Source organism: Hyla sarda, chromosome 1 (assembly GCF_029499605.1).
Source record: "Hyla sarda isolate aHylSar1 chromosome 1, aHylSar1.hap1, whole genome shotgun sequence".
Classification (NCBI taxonomy): Eukaryota; Metazoa; Chordata; class Amphibia; order Anura; family Hylidae; genus Hyla; species Hyla sarda.
The window spans coordinates 268,960,205-268,976,114 of NC_079189.1; the positions used below are offsets into that span (position 1 = coordinate 268,960,205).

A 15,910-nucleotide genomic window follows, 5' to 3' on the forward strand; every position below is an offset into this window, starting at 1 on the left:
ATGTAAGGGGTTATGAAACCCTCAGGTGTACTGCTGATGCCTGTGCCTGACTGCTCCTGTGTCTTTCAGGAACTACTTGGCTCACTGATGCTTCTGGGCTTGGGCCTTACATTTTTGGATGGTAGCACTAGCTAACCTGTATCTTCAATAGAGATTTAAACATTCACCTTTTAAAGTTAGGGGTTGTGAACCACTCTTGTGTACTCATGCTGCTTCCTGCTCCACTCTGTGTTTCAGAAACTACTTGGCTTACTGTTGCTGCTGGGCCTGGGCCAAATCTCAGGGGTTGTAATTTTTTCAAGACTGAGGCCCTTTGGCCATCAATGTCATATGACCTGTTTAATAGTGTTGCTCGTGAATAGTTGCAATGCAAATTTTATTCACGAATATCGCATATTCGCAAATGTGCGAATATTCGCAAATATAGCACTATATATTCGCAATTACAAATATTCATTTTTATTTTTCACAGTACACATCACAGATCATCCCTCTCTGCTTCCAGTTTGTGTGGTGTAATTTTCGTATATGCGAAGATCTGCATATGCGAAAATTTGCATATATGCTAATTTTTTATATGGAAATTTTCACATATGCAAATTTTCACGTGTGCGAAACTAAATCGCGAATATGCGAATTTAGCGAATATATGACGAATATTCATCCATATATTCGCAAAATATTGCGAATTCGAATATGGCCTATGCTGCTCAACACTACTGTGTAACTATCACAAGAATCCAATAAAACATGTTGGAGCAATAGCAATGAACCATAACTGTTTAAATGAAACATTTGTACTTTCATAATCGGGGGGCACTGAGAGGCAGGGGTTGGAACAGGTGGTATTTCGCCTGGCAGAGGACCGCCAGCTCGATGCTCGCCAGAATGGGTAATGTAAAAATTACATTTTCACATCAAATTACATTAAATATGACATACAAGATCTCTTTATTCTCTTCAATTCTGACCCCTTATTGTCTCCCTGCTGCCACATAGACGCTCTGCAGCGGTGATTCTAATGGCAATGCCTGTAATCTGCATGTCAAATTGAATAACCGTATGATTTCACTAACCTAGCACACTCCTTATGCGTTTTACAGCAGGGAAAAGTGTTCTAAACCCCTATTGGGGCTCTCTCTGTAGGCCAGAAATAGCCGTTTTTAATACAGTTTCGCCGCAAGTTTATTCGACCCGAAACAAACTTTTTGGAAAAATTCGGCAAATCGGCCAAACGGAATTTTTGAAAAGTTTGCTCATCTCTACTCACAGGTGACATCTTCTCTGATCGGAGTTGTTCACTTTCCTTTTTCTTCTCAATACAGCCCAGGCTGTCATGATGATTTTTTCCAGCTACCAATTGTATCCGCAGAACCAGAAAAAAAATTCAGGACCCTCACTTTTACAGCGACTATAGTGCTCAAAACAGTAAAATTGCCCCCCCCCCCCCCCTTGATATCCAACAAAGTAGCATTGGTATGTAAGTGGAATGAGGGACAGTAGGTAGGTCCCCCAACTAAGTAGTTAGCTCGCTTCAATTGTTCAGTTGGTAGACAGGTGACCTCATGTAGTCTCCCTCATTATACATGTGCTCTGAAAGGTAGGTTCCACCTGTAGGTATGTCCCCATTTAGATAGTCACCCCCTATATATTGTAGATATTTGTCCCCTGTGGATTGTTGATGCCTAGAAGAATAGTTGCCCCCTGCAGATATTTACTCCCTGTAGGTAGGTCATTCTGTAGATAGTGGCGGACATCAGGAGGCGCTGGACACACTCGGAGGGTAAAATCAACTTTAACCCCTTAAGGACCAGGCCATTTTACACCTTAGGACCAGATCGTTTTTTGAACATCTGACCACTGTCACTTTAAACATTAATAACTCTGGAATGCTTGTACCTATCATTCTGATTCCGAGATTGTTTTTTCATGACATATTCTACTTTATGTTATTGGTAAAATTTTGTCGATACTTGCATCGATTCTTCCAAAATTCCAAAATTTGATGAAAAAATTCCAAAATTTGATGAAAAAATGGAAAATTTTGCATTTTTCTAACTTTGAAGCTCTCTGCTTGTAAGGAAAATGGATATTCCAAATAATTTTTTTTATTCACATATACAATATGTCCACTTTATGTTTGCATCATAAAATTTACGTGTATTTACTTTTGGAAGACACCAGAGGGCTTCAAAGTTCAGCAGCAATTTTCCAATTTTTCACAAAATTTCCAAAATCACAATTTTTCAGGCACCAGTTCAGGTTTGAAGTGGATTTGAATGGTCTTCATCGTAGAAATACCCCACAAATGACCCCATTATAAAAACTGCAGCCCCCAAAGTATTCAAAATGACATTCAGTCAGCATTTTAACCCTTTAGGTGTTTCACAGGAATAGCAGCAAAGTGAAGGAGAAAATTCCCAATCTTCATTTTTTACACTCGCATGTTCTTGTAGACCCAATTTTTGAATTTTTACAAGGGGTAAAAAGAGAAAATGTATACTTATATTTGTAGCCCAATGTGTCTCGAGTAAGCACATACCTCATATGTCTATGTAAAGTGTTCGGCGGGCGCAGTAGAGGGCTCAGAAGCGAAGGAGCGACAAGGGGATTTTGGAGAGTACGTTTTTCTGAAATGGTTTTTGGGGGGCATGTTGCATTTAGGAAGCCCCTATGGTGCCAGAACAGGAAAAAAAAACACATGGCATACCATTTTGGAAACTAGACCCCTTGAGGAACGTAACAAGGAATAAAGTGAGCCTTAATACCCCACAGGTGCTTCACGACTTTTGCATATGTAAAAAAATAAAATAAAAAATTCACTAAAATGTGTGTTTCCCCCCAAATTTCACATTTATGCAAGGGTTAATAGCAGAAAATACCCCCAAAATTTGTAATCCCATCTCTTCTGAGTATGGAGGTACCCCATAAGTTGACCTGAAGTGCACTATGGGTGAACTACAATGCTTAGAAGAGAAGGAGTCATATTTGGCTTTTTGAGAGCAAATTTTGCTCGGGGGCATGTCGCATTTAGGAAGCCCCTATGGTGCCAGGACAGCAAAAAATACCCACATGGCATACCATTTTGGAAACTAGACCCCTTGAGGAACGTAACAAGGAATAAAGTGAGCCTTAATACCCCACAGGTGTTTCACGACTTTTGCATATGTAAAAAAAATTTAAAAAAATTTCACTAAAATGTGTGTTTCCCCACAAATTTCACATTTATGCAAGGGTTAATAGCAGAAAATACCCCCCAAAATTTGTAACCCCATCTCTTCTGGGTATGGAGGTACCCCAAAAGTTGACCTGAAGCACACTACGGGCGAACTACAATGCTCGGAAGAGAAGGAGTCATATTTGGCTTTTTGAGAGCAAATTTTACTCGGGGGGCATGTCGCATTTAGGAAGCCCCTATGGTGCCAGGACAGCAAAATAACCCCCACATGGCATACCATTTTGGAAACTAGACCCCTTGAGGAACTTAACAAGGGGTACAGTGAGCATTTACCCACCACTGGTGTCTGTCAGATCTTTGGAACAGTGGGCTGTACAAAATATTTTATTTGCACAGCCCACTGTTCCAAAGATCTGTCAGACACCAGTGGGGTGTAAATTCTCACTGCACCCCTCATTACATTCCGTGAGGGGTGTAGTTTCCGAAATGGGGTCCCATGTTTTTTTTTTTTTTTTTTTTGCGTTTGTCAAAACCCCTGTGCAAATCACCTCAAATGTACATGGCGCACTCTCCCTTCTGGGCCTTGTTGTGCGCCCCCAGAGCACTTTGCGCCCACATATGGGGTATCTCCGTAGTCGGGAGAAATTGCATTACAAATTTTGGGGGGGCTTTATTCCCTTTTACCTCTTGTCAAAATGAAAAGTATAGGGCAACACCAGCATGTTAGTGTAAAAAATGTATTTTTTTACACTAACATGCTGGTGTAGACCCCAACTTCACCTTTTCATAAGGGGTGAAAGGAGAAAAAGCCCCCCAAAATTTGTTAGGCAATTTCTCCCGAGTACGGCGATACTCCATATGTGACCCTAAACTGTTGCCTTGAAATACGACAGGGCTCCGAAGTGAGAGCGCCATGTGCATTTGAGGCCTGAATTAGGGATTTGCATAGGGGTATTCTTACATAGTTACATAGTTACATAGTTAGTACGGTCGAAAAAAGACATATGTCCATCAAGTTCAACCAGGGAATTAAGGGGTGTGGCGCGATATTGGGGAAGGGATGGGATTTTATATTTCTTCATAAGCATTAATGTTATTTTGTTCCATGAATTTATCTAATCCTGTTTTAAAGCTGTTAATTGTTCCTGCTGTGACCAGTTCCTGAGGTAGACCATTCCATAAATTCACAGTCCTCACGGTAAAGAAGGCGTGTCGCCCCTTGAGACTAAACTTTTTCTTCTCCAAACGGAGGGAGTGCCCCCTCGTCCTTTGGGGGGGTTTAACCTGGAACAGTTTTTCTCCATATTTTTTGTATGGGCCATTAATATACTTATATACGTTTATCATATCCCCCTTAAACGTCTCTTCTCAAGACTAAACAATTGTTACTCCTTTAATCTCTCCTCATAGCTAAGATGTTCCATGCCCCATATTAGTTTAGTCGCGCGTCTCTGCACCCTTTCCAACTCCGCAGTGTCCCTTTTATGGACAGGTGCCCAAAACTGAACAGCATATTCCAGGTGAGGCCGTACCAATGCTTTATAAAGGGGGAGTATTATGTCCCTGTCCCTTGAGTCCATGCCTCTTTTGATACATGACAATATCCTGCCGGCTTTGGAAGCAGCAGCCTGACATTGCATGCTATTCTGTAGTCTGTGATCTACAAGTACACACAGATCCTTCTCTACCAGTGACTCTGACAGTTTAATCCCCCCTAAGACATACGATGCATGCAGGTTATTAGTACCCAGATGCATAACTTTACATTTATCCACATTGAACCTCATTTGCCAAGTGGATGCCCAGACACTTAGTCTATCCAAGTCATCTTGTAACTTATGCACATCCTCTATAGACTGTACCGTGCTACAAAGCTTGGTGTCATCTGCAAAGATAGAAACAGAGCTGTTAATACCATCCTCTATATCATTGATAAATAAATTAAACAACAGCGGGCCCAGTACTGAACCTTGGGGTACACCACTAATAACCGGGGACCAATCAGAGTATGAATCATTGACCACCACTCTCTGGGTACGTTCCATGAGCCAGTGTTCAATCCAGTTACAAACTAAAATTTCCAAACCCAAAGACCTTAACTTACCTGTCAGACGTCTGTGAGGGACAGTATCAAACGCTTTAGCAAAATCCAGAAACACTATATCCACAGCCATTCCTCTGTCAAGGCTTCTACTCACCTCTTCATAAAAGCAAATTAGATTGGTTTGACAACTTCTATCCTTAGTAAACCCACGCCAGTGATTCCCAAACAGGGTGCCTCCAGCTGTTGCAAAACTCCCAGCATGCTTGGACAGTCAATGGCTGTCCGGCAATACTGGGAGTTGTTGTTTTGCAACAGCCGGAGGCTCCATTTTGAAAACAGTGGCGTACCAGACGTTTTTCATTTTTATTGGGGAGGGGGGCTGTGTAGGGGTATGTGTATATGTAGTGTTTTTTACTTTTTATTTTATTTTGTGTTAGTGTAGTGTAGTGTTTTTAGGGTACAGTCACACGGGCGGGGGATTACAGCGAGTTTCCCGCTGCGAGATTGACCTGCCACGCAAAATTTGCTGCATTGCAAACTTGCAGCCTGATACTCACTGTAAGCCCCCTGCTTATGTGAATGTACCCTGTACATTCACAGGGGGGGGGACCTCCAGCTGTTGCAAAACTACAACTCCCAGCATGCACAGTGCTGTTTTGCAACAGCTGGAGGCACACGGGTTGGGAAACACTGAGTTAGGAAACAGACAATGTTTCCCAACCAGTGTGCCTCCTGTTGTTGCAAAATTACAACTCCCAGCATTCTCAGGCATGCTGGAAGTAGTAGTTCGGCAACATCTTTAGAGCCAGATGTTGCCGAACTACAACTCCCAGCATGCTTGGAGTTGTAGTTTTGCAACATCTGGAGGACTACAGTTTGCAGACCACTAATACAGTGGTTCCCAATCTGTGCCCTTCCAGATGTTGCAAAACTACAACTCCCAGTATGCCAAAACTGTCCAGGCATGCTGGGAGTTGTAGTTCTGCAACATCTGAAGGGCCAGATGTTACAGAACTACAACTCCCAGCATGCCTGGACAGTAAGGGCATGCTGAGGATGTGTAGTCTTGCAACATCTGGAAGGGAACAGTGGTCTCCAAACTGTGGACCTCCAGATGTTGCAAAACTACAACTCCCAGCATGCCCAGACACCAAGGGCTTTCTGGGCATGCTGGGAGTGGTAGTATACAGGGTCCCAATACAGCAATGCACGTCGATTTACAGCGACGTGCATTGCTGTAAAGGGCCCGACCGTGGCTGAAGATCCACTCACCTGTCGCCGCCGCCGCTGTCTTCATCGCCGGGATCCGGGTCTTCAGGGACGAGGTAAGTACCGGGGCCGGGCCCCAGCACTCCCCCGTCCCCCGCTGCGTCCTCCGGTCTTCCTCCCGTCCTCTCCGGACTTCAAGGGGCCGGGCAGGGAGGGAGGAAGTAATCGCCCCCCCCTGCGATTGGTCGGTTAACTAACCGAAGAATCGCAGGGGATCGGAGGAGGTGGCAGGCTTGCCACCTCGCTCCTATACGTTAGCATGGTCCTGGCTGTCTGTGACAGCCGGGATCATGCCAAATTACCGGGCGGTCGGGTCCCAGAGACCCGATCAGCCCGGTATCGCCGCAGATCGCAAGGGCGATTTCCCTTGCGATTTGCGGCGATCGCCGACATGGGGGGCCTACATGGCCCCCCTCGGCGTTTTCCCTTGATGTCTGCTGAAGGATTTCAGCAGGCATCCGGTTCCGATCTCTGCCCGGCGGGCGGCAGGGACCGGAAAACGCCATGACGTCCTGGGACGTCATTGGTCCTTAAGGCCCAGCATGCCATGACGTCCCAGGACGTCATTAGTCCTTAAGAGGTTAATAACCCATCATGCAACGCGTTTCACAGATTATCTGCTTCATCATTATCTGATGAAGCAGTTAATCTGTGAAACGCGTTGCATGATGGGTGATTAAAGTTGATTTTACCCTCCGAGTGTGTCCAGTGCTTCCTGATGTCTGCCAACTCCTTGGAGGCTCCTTGTTTATTTGTGCATCTTTCCGAAGGTGGACCGACTACCGGCATACTTACACACAAGTTCTTTTCCATTGTTACACTTGGCGAGTGTAACAGTCTGGGTGAGCATTGTAATTACCTTTGTTCACCCTGGTTTTTAGTGGTAATGCGCTAGGTAGCGCCCTCTCTATTCCTTTGCTATTCTGTAGATAGTAGCCTCCTCTAAAAAGTAGCAGCCCCCCATGTATAAAGTGTGGTGCCCGAGAGTTGAGTCACCCTGTGCAACTGTTGGGTCTATAATATTCTGATATATTGATCGCTATATCTATACTCATATGCCTTTATTAAATGCTATATGCTAAATATTGCAGAAGAACTTTGCTTTCCTTAAAGGGGTACTCCAGAGGTCAATGTGTTTTTCCATTCTTGACTTACCCTATTTGTTTTGTTTAATTACTATTCTTGTTGTTTAGGCAACACTATTTCCGTTCTTTGTTGTCTTTTTATCCCCCACTTTGTTTTCCTATCTTTTCTTCTATTTCCTGTTTCTTGCTGTGCTGAAAACTACAAATCCCAGCATGCCACATGCCTTGGTGGTTTAGGGTGGCTCCTTTTTTTTTTTTTTCCAGCCCTTTACCCACCCTACTATTTTCTTGGGTCGGCCCCCTTATACACAGCACACTAATATAATCAGCCCTGGTTGGGATACACTGGCATACACACACAAAAGGGACTACAGCTCCCAGCATGTGTCATCCAGGAATCTTCAGTCTATGGTATAACACCAGCAGCTGCCTCTGTAGTCTCCTGGGGGTTGCAGTTCACCACACCTCTGTAGGGCATACACCAGTGTTTCCCAACCAGGGTGCCTCCAGTTGTTGCAAAACTACTACTACCAGCATGCCCGGACAGCCAAAAGCTGTCCGGGAATGCTGGGAGTTGTAGTTTTGATACAGTTGAAGACACCCTGGTTTGTAATATACTGAATAGGCTAGGCCAGTGTTTCCCAATCAGTGTGCCTCCAAAGGCTGTCCAGGCATGCTGGGACTGGTAGTTTTGCAACAGCTGTGAAGGGTACAAGAGTCTTGATAGAATAATACAGATCTGTAATCTTGTATGATGTGTATCATAATTCTGTAATCTTGTATGATGTATATCTTAATTCTGTAATCTTGTATGATATATCTTAATTCTGCCGTTTGTAACCGCAAGGCTCGTACCGTACTTCTCGTTTTCTCAACTGCTGATTCCTAACTGTTGTGCACGTACATCCTGTTCTTGTGTTCTGCTGACTTGTAACTATTAAGCAACATGGTATATATATATATGAACGTTGGCAAATAGTAAAACAGAGCGTACTTAGACGGCATCTTGTGGGCATGTATTTTTTCCACACCTGATAAGATGCTCTCCTGGCCAGTACAAGCCAAATTGGACCTAGTACCAGGGGTACAGAAAAGACAGAGAACCAGTACCAGGGGTACTGAGTAGATTATAGAGAACCTTTCAGCTGGGGGCTCAGTCCGGGGTCGAGAGGGTCATCCTCCGGAGCCGGTAAGAACCATATCCTTGTGTGGTATTGTCGACCCGGGGGGCACTGGCCACGTCTCGATTCCAGTAAGTATAACAGTTACTTTAATTTCGTGTCTGGGACACAGTATTACAGTATTTGACTTCTGTTCAGGGAACAGGGGAAATGAGGAACTAAGAGTAATTTGAGCTTAACGCTTACAAAAAAACTTCTTGTATTTCTGTTTAGTTCTGTTTAGTGTTTTACTTGTAACTTCATTTTTTTCCCCTTACACTTAAGAAGACACGTGAGTATACTAACCATTGCTTTAATGTATAGAGTAAGGTGCATATAACTGTTATAATATTAATACTGATAATAATAATAATAATAATAAGTAATAATCTGCTGGTTCTCAAAACATCTGTAAGACGCCCCACCCTCCCGGCTAGAGGAAACTTGATGACCCGGGATGTGGTGAAAGCAAGTGACAGTTTGTCTGAACAAACTGTCACTTGCTTTCACCACATCCCGGGTGAAAGATACCGTGCATGCTCAGTGATTGAATTAAATCAGAGAATCCCTAATCTGTTGAGAGGAATTGTCGGAGCCATCAGAGTTCAGTACAGCCAAATCCAGAGATTGAGGCTTTGCACCAATTACTGAACATGGGTTCCAAATCATCTAAGTCATATCCTCCTCCCCTTCCCGGTGAAACATGTAAGGCTTATGTGGCCCGAGTTAGCCCTACAGGATGGGACTTAGTGAATCCGTGGGTAGATGATATAGTTGGTTGGTCAGAATTCATGAAGGACTCCAGCCCATTCCCAAGGGAGGGGGCCAATGATAAATACCACCTGACCCCCACTCTAACAACTACATTTGTAATCTCAAGAAGGGTAGAGAGCGTATATGGAGAGAATTAGAAGAGGATCTTAACCAAGTTTTCAAACAAAAATCATCACTGCCTATTGCTGTGGCATGCAAACAAAAAAACTAGGTGAAACTGTTACTGAATTTTTGGAAAAGGTTCACAGCATGTTGGCGTTATGATGCAGGGCTGTGTAAATTGTTTGATAGGATTAGAGATTGTTGTCAGAAATAGAGACTCAACGTTTTGGTGGAGAAGCAGGTGATTTGTGAAGGAGAAAGCATGTGAAGCAGTGTGAGGAATGTAGGATGAGCAGAGCTGACACTGCTGGAATAAATGAAGTGAAGATGAGTGTTCAATGCTATGGAATGGAGTGATGTGGTAAATCGCTTGGTCATATGATGGCGTTTATAGGATGGTTCGTTCTTATGATATAAAGTATGTTATATATGTGTGAGGTGTATAGAATCAGGAGTGTATAGAAAATGACCAGTGAATGTTTTCCCTGTGAAGCTGTTGTGTTGTAATGAAAATGGTGTTAAAAGAAAAATATATTCACGTGGTATTAAATTGAACTATTTGATGATATTTCATTAATTTCTTGCCTTCACAGTAACACAGGGTTGATGCCAAAAAAAATGAAATTTATCAGGAAATGCGATTAATTGTCTGATTATATTACAGGAGTAATAAGAGAAGAAATTTGGCCAAGAAGATAAAATAAATAAAAAAGTGATCACTATTTAATTGATAAACATTACTTTAGGCATTTAAAATCAAGCTAATGGTTTACTGGATTATAAACAATGCGCATTGGAGATAATTATTTTTCAAATTTTTGAGAGAGCTGTGTACACTTTTATTTTTATATCTTTGGTGAGAATGTGGGCCCTGTGTGTTGTACGTTAAGTATTTGTAAATGTCAGTATTGTTACATGTTATGTTTCTTGTATGTCTCATGATGTTAAGTAACACTGTCAGTAACACATGTGATAATAGACGTTTCATGGTGACTGACCAGAACTGGGGAAAAACAAGAAGCCTGACTCAAAGGGGCGGTGACTGGTGACACAGAGGTTTGGGAGGAGTAAGGCGGGGTTTACAGGGAGCATGACAGCTTCTTCTTCTTCGGATCTGGTGTAATTTTGTTTTTCAGGGGATATATGTGTATGTGCATATATATATATATATATATATATATATATATATATATATATATGCGTATATATATGTCTACTGTTTGAAATTGAGTATGTTCATAATGCCCCGAGGGTGACCATTTAACCTTCCCTTCCTTTCGCATCATAACTGAATGCCCTGTAAACCTCCTGAGAAGAGACCTCATATGTAAACTCAAATTACATATCACTGCATCCCAGTCCAGGTTACATGTCACGTCTGACCTCGCACCCATAGTCAACACCTGCAGGGTACTATCCTGCTGGACATTATCCTGTTATGTCCCCGACCCAAGTCCCACCTGAGGTAGACCCCATTGTCTGACTGTACACCATACAAGGCAAGACTCAAACCAGACATCCTCCCGGTCTACCAAAAACAGTACCCCTTGTCACGGGAAAAAAATCAAAGGTATCCGCCCTATGATCAAACATTTCCTACACACTTGAGTTTTAGAACATACTTTCTCTCCCTACTGCACTCCAATTAATCCGGTCCCCAAACCCGATGGTACTGTCTGTTTTGTACCAGACTTGAGAGCCATCAACAGACTAATTGTGCCTATTGCCCCTATAGTTCCTGATGTCACTCACCTGTTGTCATCAATCCCAGCACAGGCAACTCATTTTTCTGTCCTCAATCTGAAGAATGCTTTCTTCTCGATCCCAGTGGACAAAGAGACCAGACTCCTTTTTGCTTTTTCCTTTGAGGGACTACAGTTAACCTGGTGTAGAATGCCCCAGGGGTATGCTGATTCACCAGTTGTGTTCCAAGCCTTTTTACAATCATGGCACGCCCCCCAGGGTTCTGTTCTCCTCCAAAATGTTGATGATTTGTTAATGTGTAGTTTCTCTGAGGAGGCCTGCCTTGAGGATGGTGTTGTGAACAGGTTGAATATCTGGGTTTTGTTCTGCCAAAATGGAGTTGAGCAAGTCTAGAGTCCAGTCTGTAGCGGGCCTGGTCACCCCGCACGCCCGGAAGGAAATGCAATCTTTCTTGGGTATGATAAACTACTGCAGACAGTGGATTCCCGACTGCTCATAGAGATGCAACCCTATCAGGCAAACCAGATCTAATCAAATGGTCCTCATAAATGTACAAATCTTTTAATAACGAGTCCAGGGCTAGGTCTCCCAGATTACAATTTGCCTTTCCACATGTATGCACAAGACAATTGTAAAACCATGGCGGGTGTGCTGACACAATTTCACGGAGGCAAACTGCGTCCTTGTGCTTTTTTCTCAAAGGTGATGCCAGTCTCCGTACAGGGGATGCCGGCATGTCTGCGAGCTCTTTCTGCCTGTGCTATGATTGTTGAACAAGCTACCACCCTTACTGTAGGACATGACACTACCTTGTACACTTCTCATGATGTTATCTCTCTCCTTAAAGGCCTACATACACAACACATGTAAACACAACGGCTCTCTGGATATGAGGCAATTCTCCTCAGTGATCCATCCTTGAAAATGGTGTATGCCTCCCCTACATCTGGCCCTGCGCACTAGTTGGCCTGAAAATTCATGATGATGTGATGCCGGACATACATGACTGCTTGCAAGTCATCCACACTGACGCCTCACACAGACCCGACCTCTCTTCAGTGCCCATACCTGATGCTCCAGAAGTCTTTGTAGATGGGTCATGTACACGCCCCAATGACAATGTTTACCATGCCAGTTATGCTATTGTCCAATTACCTGACATTGTCCTCAAGGCCCAGTCCATCACCTATAAGTCCGCACTAGCTGCAGAACTCATCGCCCTCACAAGAGCCTGTACACTTTTTGCTAAGAAACCTGTCACCATTTACATGCATCATTCACTGCAGGACACACACACGTAGGACTGATCACATTTCAAAGGGCAATGCTCTAGCAGACCACACCGCCAAACTGGCTGCTACACAACAACCTACCTGTCTCACTGATGTTACCAGTTCTTACACCTCCTTCACTCGTAGACACACAACTTCTTCTCTCTCTTCAGTCCTCTGTTCCCAAACAAGAGGACTATGATTGGTGTTATCCGGTATTGCAGAAAAATCCTGTAACAGGATTGATCTGCAAAGAGGGGACACCATGCATACCCCAACACAGTGCCACAGTTTTATTGCTCATTTCCACGGAGTAGGCCACAGGGAGCACCTTTGAGAAGTGGAAACCAGTCCTTCCCATCATACTCTCAGAAATTAGAATGACCCCCCCATAAGACTTTAAAACTCTCCCCTTTTTGAGATTCTCATGGGTAGGACTTTCCCGACTCCATGGGCCCAACAACCACTTATAACAGAAGAAGGGGACCTCAACCAGATAAGGGAACAATATGTCACAGACCTCATCCAAACCCTTGATAAAGTAGAACAAAATGTTGTCTGTAATTCTCCTTCTCTCCCACAGGAACCAACACACCAGTTCCAGGAAGGCGACACTGTCCTGGTTAAGACTCTGTCGAAAGGAAAGAAGCCCGGAGACTTCACCTTTGGACCCCCAACCACAGTTGTTGCCGTGACGAGGACGGCGGTTCTCACGGAAGACAGCCCTTCTTGGATCCACGCCTCTCGGATCAAACTCGTCCAACATCACCCAAAGGAGGTAATAACGGGGGCAGACAGCCCTGACCTTGAAAGCCTACCGAAAGATGTACCCGCTGATGCCCTGGCCTTGTTCTGGCAGATGGTTGAAGAAACTAAGTCTCATGATGTTTGCATTAATGACTTTATTGACTTTGATTCACCTCACGGTGACTCTGCAGAATGACTTAGAGAGACACCCAAACAATAAGTTCCTGAAACACCATATAATGTTAGCACAAAACCTCACTGCGAAGGATTGTTGGATATGCACCCATGCCCGTGTCTGCCCAAAGCATGCCCTAGTTTGCTATCCCTGTGCCCTCATATGAATTATTTCAGGGAGACTGTTTTGACATGCTTGCTGACAATGAGGCACGATATGCAAAGAACTGGAACACCTCAGTGGGTATTCCTATAGTAGGATGGGTGGGGCAGCCATGGTGGCAGGGAAACTTAAGCAGCCCAGGCCCAGGACCACACCAAATGTTGGTTTTCAAAGGGGGTTCCTGGGTAACTCGAGTAGTCACACATATACTAGACCTAGGAGCGATCCCCACGGAAGGGATAAAAGTTAGTTTCCACAGGACATCCGCAAGTACTGATCTTCTTAAGCCCAGCCAGACAAGGTACTTACATTACCCAAAATGGCCAAATAACACCCTCTTTACTCAGGCTACTCAAGACGTAGACTGCTATAATATAACAGGACACCAACCATGCAATGACACGTCAGAATACCAACTTACTGATCCAATATGTAATAACCCAGATGTGGGCTACTGCGGTAGATTAGGGCAGATACCTTCCTGGTGTTACTTAACAAATGCCTCTAGACTCATTGACATAGTTAACAAACTTATCAATCAACATTCCTCTTTCTGGGAGCTCCCACGAGACATCTATTGGGTATGTGGTAGGGAAGCCTACAAGTGGTTGCCGGTAGGGGTCAAAGGCACATGCACCCTAGCTAGACTTACCCCCTCCACCTTTGTCATATCCAACGACGACATTGACATGAGAGCAGCTCCTAAACATATGTTATACCGAAGAGCAGCAGATAACAAAGAAAGGGAAAATGGTAGGCCACATGTTGTACAAATGGGAATAACCAACAAGCTTTTTAGCACCATTTTTATATATCCAATGGTGATGCAAATATGGGATAAGTTAGTCGAAGCCACTAACTACCTCGACGACCAAATATATGACATTTTAGAAATTAATAATACCTCTGTGTCCGTGCAAAAACAACTGATGATAGTGACTAACCAACACGCAATAGTCTTGGACTATCTCACAGCAGCCCAAGGAGGGATGTGTCAAATCATAGGTCCTACTTGTTGCCATTACATAGACACTTCAGGAACAATTCAGATGCACCACCAGCTTGAGAACATACAAAAATTGAGGGACAAATATGCCAAAGACAATGAAATCAACAGGGATAAGTGGTGGGGGGATACCTTTTCAATATTGAATCCCGCTACCTGGCTCAAGGGCGTAGGAGGATGGATAGGGGGCGTTCTGCAGCTCATAATACACATTACTGTCATTGCCCTTATAGTATATGTATCAATAAAACTTATTTTCTTATGTATGAAACGCTGCAAGCCAAGACCTGCTGCAGATACTAAAATCCTCCTCTCCACCTCATCAGACACCCAAGTCCCTCTACTTCACCGTCACTCAGCAGAAGGCTATACTGCCTACATAAAGACTTTTCAAAAGAAAATAGAATACAAGAAAAACCAAGTTGTCTAAAGTGACAACTGGTTTTAAGAGGGGATTGAAGGGTACAAGAGTCTTGATAGAATAATACAGATCTGTAATCTTGTATGATGTGTATCATAATTCTGTAATCTTGTATGATGTATATCTTAATTCTGTAATCTTGTATGATATATCTTAATTCTGCCGTTTGTAACCGCAAGGCTCGTACCATACTTCTCGTTTTCTCAACTGCTGATTCCTAACTGTTGTGCACGTACATCCTGTTCTTGTGTTCTGCTGACTTGTAACTATTAAGCAACATGGTATATGAACGTTGGCAAATAGTAAAACAGAGCGTACTTAGACGGCATCTTGTGTGCATGTATTTTTTCCACACCTGATAAGACGCTCTCCTGGCCAGTACAAGCCTTAAGCCAAATTGGACCTAGTACCAGGGGTACAGAAAAGACAGAGAACCAGTACCAGGGGTACTGAGTAGATTGTAGAGAACCTTTCAAGCTGGAGGCACACTGGCTTGTAAACACTAGCATACACACACATAACAGGGACTACAACTCCCAGCATGTGTCATTCAGGAGTCCGTCCCCCCTCCGTCACATCCCCAGTCTGAGATTTATTCCCCTGCAGTCTATACATCCCCAGCCCGTGCACTTTGTTATCCTCCCCTTCAGATAACTCTCTTCTCTGTTTTCTTTCAGTGCAGACCTGCATCCTCAGAAGTATGTCCTCTCTCCCCCTGCTCTGGCTTCTTTCTCTCATGCACACCTGCATCCTCCAGGAGGGGGAGATGAGGGGGTGTGGCCTATCTCTGTCATGCAGTTCTGAAAGTCCTA

At 43.7% G+C, this 15,910-nt stretch overlaps 1 protein-coding gene across 4 annotated transcripts in view; it reads left to right on the plus strand.

Annotated features, from left to right (window-relative positions):
• Nucleotides 1–15,534, plus strand: part of LOC130368457 (syncytin-A-like) — a 68,653-nt gene extending 53,119 nt beyond the window's left edge. For 2 of the 4 annotated variants that reach the window (XM_056572136.1, XM_056572145.1), the window contains exon 2: nucleotides 13,171–15,528. In XM_056572136.1, coding sequence (XP_056428111.1) covers nucleotides 13,701–15,107 — 1,407 coding nt within the window. In that variant the 5' untranslated portion in view covers nucleotides 13,171–13,700 and the 3' untranslated portion in view covers nucleotides 15,108–15,528. Of the gene's footprint in view, nucleotides 1–10,003; nucleotides 10,469–13,170 lie in introns of those variants that run through there. The other 2 variants (XM_056572155.1, XM_056572164.1) reach the window with 2 other exon arrangements.
• Nucleotides 15,535–15,910: the final 376 nt, after the last annotated feature.